Raw genomic sequence first — 6,000 nt, 5'->3', positions numbered from 1 at the left:
GTGCTAGATACTCCACAGCCTCACAAGCTTTTATATTTTCTACAAGCCAAACAGTAACTAAGAGTTTAAATATCTGTTGAATGTTTTCTCTCTAGGCATAGCCACACACAGTTTCCTGCTCAGAGCGGTCATATCCTAATAGTTATTATAAGCATAGGCACCAGGCTGCTTTTTGTTAGTTTTGCTAGTGTTTTCACTCCACACAATCAGTGAACTGTCTAGAAACATCCACAGCATACTATGTTTCTGATTATATTTTTAGATTTTTTTTTTCCCACGTGGAAATAAGCCTTATGTGATTATGCCGTACACACGTGTCTGTTCGGCCTGCTTAACAGCTTTTGAACCCAAATCTGACCATGAAAGTTAAGAGTGAAGAATCCCTACAACCATTAGAAAAATACACACAACTAGTGTGAGTGAGGAGAGTTATTGGTCTCCCACAGGGAAAGACAGCACATCAGCTCACTACCACTAGACACAGAAGATCTGCATAGAAAGTTGTTCTCAGGAGAAAAATCCATAGGGTTGATTGGGTCGCTTGCTTATAAATGCTCTAGTCAGTCCTTGAAACCACGATTAAGAGATTTATATCATATGAAATTTAAAGAAAAGCTGGGACACTCCTTTCATGTCAGAGTACAGGAGGAAATTCTCCACAGGCTCTATAAATATCCAGTCAGACAGTAATCTCCCTCCCTCTCTTCACAGATTTCCACTGCATGCCTTGGCTATGCGCTCCTAAGCAGCTTATGAGCTTTCCTTGACCTATACTTCTTTCCTTAATGCTGATCTGACTATGGCTGTCCTCAAAGTAAAATTCACCAAAACCAAGAGGGACAAATTGGCTCAGATCCTCTGGATCCTCAACTGGATTTCTGTCGTGAGTGGGATCATTCTCTTCAGTCTCGGCCTCTTTTTGAAAATAGAAATCAAAAAACGCAATGAAGTGATGGCAAAGGGGGACATTAACTCTGTCCCCAACATGCTGATCTCTGTGGGGGTCATAGCATGTATTATCAACTTCCTGGGTGGCAAAATCTGCTACGACTGCTCCGATGCCAACAAGTTCTCGCGCTGGAAACTAGTCATGCTCCCATACATCGTATGTACCTTGTGTTTTACTTTCTGCATCCTGGTGGGTGCCCTCATGTGCTATGCCATGAGGAACGAGCTGGAAGAGTCTCTCTATCTGGGCCTGAGGGATGCCATTAAGTACTACAAGGACACGGACATACCTGGGCGATGTTTTTTAAAGAGAACGGTGGACTTGTTACAAATTGGATTCCGATGCTGTGGAAACAACGGCTTTAGAGACTGGTTTGAAGTCCAGTGGGTGTCTGCTCGCTATCTGAACATGGCTTCCAAAGACGTTGTGGAGTAAGTAGTTACTGGTCACAGGGAAAATTCTGTGGAAAGAAAAAGTAATTCAAAAATAATGTATAATTAACCGAAAGTAAATGACAATAGGGTCAAAAGATCCATCGATATTAAAGAGAACATGGCAAAAGTGCTTGTTCTTTGTCAACTGAGAAATGAATTTTAGTGGTGTTTTCCCCCCTTATTAAAACGTCGGCTTGGGGTAGAAGATTTCTCTCAAAGATCATTCAGAAGAACCCTTGTAACAGGCATAATCCAAGAGGGAGAGTATTTCAGGGAGCACAGGCTGCTCACAAACACCTCTGCAGTTTGGTTAATGTAGAAACTTTTCATGGATAATGGCAGAAATAATGTTCTGCCTAGAGTTTTTGTAGTTTTCACTAGAGAGAGGAGCCTTTTTTCCCTCTCTCCATCTCATCACAAAGCAGCCATGGAGATTTTTGGTTGATCATTTCCGGTCATTATTAGTTTTAAGTGAGAATGTTTCAGATTGGCTCTTAAATAGGTATATTTGCACTACATCATGCAAAAGGAGAAGTTTGGCAGTTTCTCTTTAATATACAGTCATCAGACAGGAAGAGAATAGACCAGTGGGAGATGTGATTGCACCTGCTTTGATAAAGATCTTAAAAAAAAAAAAATCAGCAGCGGTGCAATAATTGATTTAGGAGGATCAGATTCACCGAAATGATTTGTGGATTTCACTTCCACAATTTACTCAACTAAGGTGAATCTTTTCATGGAGCCTTCCAAGAAAGCTTAGGCTCAGAAAATGATAAATGATCACATTCAATATTATAAAATCATATGCTATTAAGTTTCAACATGCAGTTAAATAACAAAAGCCTGAATAGCAGCTCCCAAAGATTTGGCTTCACTGAACTTAAAAATAAATAAAAATCAGTGATGTTAAAGCCAGATGAAGCGAGGCCGAAGGTCTTAGTTTCACAAAACTTGCAATTTGAAACTGCCATCATTGCAAAGCCCAGCAGAGCTGCAAATTGAGCAGAGGGCAGAACCTTGGAGAACACAGAGCAGAGCCTGCCCGGGTCAGTCAGCTTTCCTGATAACGCAAGATTCACAACAAGTCTTCTGGGAAGAGAAGCAGGAAGGCAGAAATGACACAGAGCAGATCAACTTAAGGGGTATTTTCAATTCTGTTTCTGCTCTGAAAAGTGACACAGCAATAGATGTTGTCCACAGGAACTTATAGCAATATCTTCTTCTAAGGAGAAAAGTAAAATATACTGCTTTTTATTTCTGTCAGTCATATAGTAACAGTAATGTTTTTCCCTGTGCGGTAACAAAAATCTTATTTTAATCTGCTGGGCATCTCTGTCATTATTTTGAAATGTACTGTCTGTTATTTTTTGTCTCATGCAGACAGGGGATGTTGGCCATCCACATGTGGGAGGGAAGTAACTAAAGTGTAGAATTTCCTTTATAATGCACGAACCAGGATAATCTCCAAGTTAATATCCAAGTTGGCGCTGTATAAGCAGATTACATTATTGGTAACATCCAGGGGCGAAACGTTTGGTAGGAAACCATTAGGCCAATAGTACAGCTTGTTCAGAAAGCTCATAGGGGATGGAGCCAAGTACGTTTCTTGGCTTCATTTTGTAGTATGTCAATTAAGAATGGAGCAGCTGAGAACTGACATCTCAGACAAGGTCTCTGCAAAACTGAATTGAACTTTCCACCTTTCTTCATAATCCCATCTCCTCTCCTCTTTCCTACATCCATTGCCACCATGTGCCAACACATGAGTCAAGCAATGGGAAAGGAAGAGAGTCATAGGAGTCTACTGCTACAACCTGCCTTGCTTTGGTTCGGTACAGATCATCTTTTCAAGTCTCAAAAGCAGGTTTTGTTTTACAATGTTCTGAACACTTTGAATTATGGCAAGGGTCGCTCCTTCAAGCTTTGTTACCGAGATCTTGCCAGCTTCCCTTCCAGCAATACCAACTTACAACAATTTCTGATTTGCCACAGATAGAGGTAGTACTATGTCGGGGGGAAACAAGCAGAGGCTGGAAACTGCTATTGTGGGTAGTAGGAACAAAAGTTTTAAGAGAATGTGTTTTAACCCCTGTGGATGCCATACTAGTTTTGGGTCATACCACTGAAATATGCTGGGCATTTTACTGGCCATGTACTTCCCTTTCACCATCTTCCTTCTTCCCTCTCTCTGAGGGTTTTCTTTCTTTGCTTAGAAACAGAAGGTTAGCACAAGGACCCAGTAGTTGAAGCAGGTGATACAAAGAAAAGGAGCATCAAGTATTGAAAAGATATTTTTCAGTGCAGAGATATCTAAAAGACACCTTACTCTCTTGTGTAATATCTTGCACGTCCAAAACCAAGAACTACACGAGATACTCCACTACCACTATACCCATGAAACACTTCAGCAAACCAAAAATACAGCTTTCCTGCAGCAAGCAGCACCTCCCCACAGACACATACCGCGTTTCCCTTTGTAACGCTGGGGTGGCCGGCATTGCAGCAGACATTTGACACAGGCTTCTATTAAAAAGCATCGACATTTTCTGCCGCTGCTGCCACATTTATAATGTTTTCACTTTCTATCTTTGCGCAGCCGCCTGAAGAGCAATGTTGATGGGAAGTTCCTGGTGGATGGAGTGCCCTTCAGCTGCTGCAACCCCAGCTCCCCACGGCCCTGCATCCAGTACCAGCTCACAAACAACAGCGCTCACTACAACTACGACTTCCTCACGGAGGAGCTCAATATCTGGGTGAAGGGCTGCAGAGAGGCCCTGCTGGATTACTACACAGCCATCATGCGGTCCATCGGCATCGCGGCCTTGCTCATCTGGTTGTTCGAAGTAAGTGTCATCAGAATGGCTTGTGGCAGATTGCTTGGAGACATTTGGTGCTCTCTAGGTTGGAAAATAACTACTATACAGTGTGCAAGAAACATCAAGGTGTACACAAACTGTAGTACAAGCCACCCCACAAAAAATCAAAGATTGTTTCAGGGGTTTCTTTAGCACAGGCAGTGTTCTCAAAGTTGCCATAGTAGATGCAGACCATATTGAAAGGGATATTTATTAGCATTTACATATATTAATTTAGTATACTTACAGAGCTTTTTCAATAGACTATAGCATATTCTTTGCCTTGAAGCACTTGCAGGATCAGACATGCAAACAGTGACACAACTGCAAGAAAATAAGGTGAGAAGGTATGAGGATCGTTTTAAGCTAATTTTAACACAGTGTCAGAAAGGTGAGGTAAATCTTTAGCTGAATACCTTAATTTTATTTACTGTAAAAATTGAATGTAAAAAAAGTCTTCTTTTAGATACATAGCCTTGCCATACAGACAGCACTTACAAGAACACAATACGGTTTTAGGTATAGACTGGATTGCTTATTGCGCAATCAAAATCAGCATATCCCAGGCACGGATGGTGCCTAAGGATACTGCTTTCTACTTGAGCCTGTAAAAAAAGCTGCCTGGGTAACTTGATCTACGTGGAAAGGACTCCAATAAGCATGTGCTAAAATGCGGTTTTTGTTAGCAGCTGTTTTGATTTTCTACTTATTACTCTATTACATAAATATTAAACTCTATATAAAACATTTCGCCATGAGAGTCCTCACGCAGGCAGTGATGCCGGGAGCAATTGGCCTTGGCAGCTCTATAGGAAAGCCCTGAGGCTTCTTTCTCAGCCTCTGCTTCCTTAAGTGTCAATAAGGAGGGTGGCCTGATCTAGATCTCAGCAGAACTACCAAAGTGGGGGCTTTTTCCCAGGCTTAGACTTGTGCCTTCCTCTTTGCATCTAGGTACGTAGGGCAGAGGCAGCTTAGCTCTGATTTAATCGGGGTCAGTTGAAAAAAATGCCATGCAAGTTAACAGACTAGGATGTTTTTATTAAATGGCTGATGTCTCCATTAATTAATTAATTATCAATTATGCATCAAGTAGATGTAAGTCTCTGAGGAGTTCTATATATTTATGCTGTAATAAGACACCAATGTTACCTGAGGACTGAAGAGAGAATCAATCTCTCTGTGGTGCTTTTCTTTCTAGAAATCTAATTTATCAGGTTGTTAGGATGAAGAATTTGTCTCTTTTACTCAATATTATTAGGCCTGTCAACAAAGAAGCCAGAAAGCCAATTTAGTAGTAGGACCGAGGCTGCAATTTAAATTCTGTTTAACCATTAACCTTTTCTTACAGCTCTCTGTACTTATCGGGGTCCGGTACCTACAAACAGCAATGAAGAATGTCCTTCTGCTAGGGGATTTGGAGGGCGAATCAGATGGTTGGTTGCTGGAAAACAGCTTTGTGGAAACTGCCAAACACAACATCAATATTATTAAGAACTTTGGCAAAGTCAACCAGATCTCCACTGTCTCAGGCATGAACAACCCCAATACTGATGTTTCAAACACAAACTGTGGCAAAAATGTTACAAAAAACACTATCCCTGCAGCTAGCTAGATGTGACTTTTTTTTTTTTTTTTTTTTTAAGACTTAAATTTAGCTTTTACACATTACAGTCTTAAAGTTACCAGATTTTCCACTGCTGGGGAGAGCGTAGGGAAAAAAAAACAAGACAACTGAACAAACTATAAACTGGTGACAGTTTAC

The 6,000-nt window shown here is 40.9% G+C and overlaps 1 protein-coding gene across 1 annotated transcript; it reads left to right on the top strand.

The window, feature by feature from the left end:
* The first annotated feature begins 760 nt into the window (after positions 1 to 760).
* Positions 761 to 5,850, top strand: LOC104578707 (photoreceptor outer segment membrane glycoprotein 2). The gene is made up of 3 exons (XM_010226271.2): positions 761 to 1,380; positions 3,980 to 4,226; positions 5,587 to 5,850. The coding sequence occupies exons 1-3, from the start codon at positions 800 to 802 to the stop codon at positions 5,848 to 5,850; spliced, it is 1,092 nt and encodes a 363-aa protein (XP_010224573.2). The 5' UTR covers positions 761 to 799.
* The last annotated feature ends 150 nt before the right edge of the window (positions 5,851 to 6,000 follow it).

The sequence above is a fragment of the Tinamus guttatus genome, unplaced genomic scaffold, assembly GCF_059628265.1.
Source record: "Tinamus guttatus ecotype Peru unplaced genomic scaffold, ASM5962826v1 Tinamus_guttatus_pri_ptg000089l, whole genome shotgun sequence".
In the NCBI taxonomy this organism is placed as follows: Eukaryota; Metazoa; Chordata; class Aves; order Tinamiformes; family Tinamidae; genus Tinamus; species Tinamus guttatus.
Note: the sequence above shows the minus strand (reverse complement) of the source record. Positions and strands in the feature narration are given on the sequence as shown.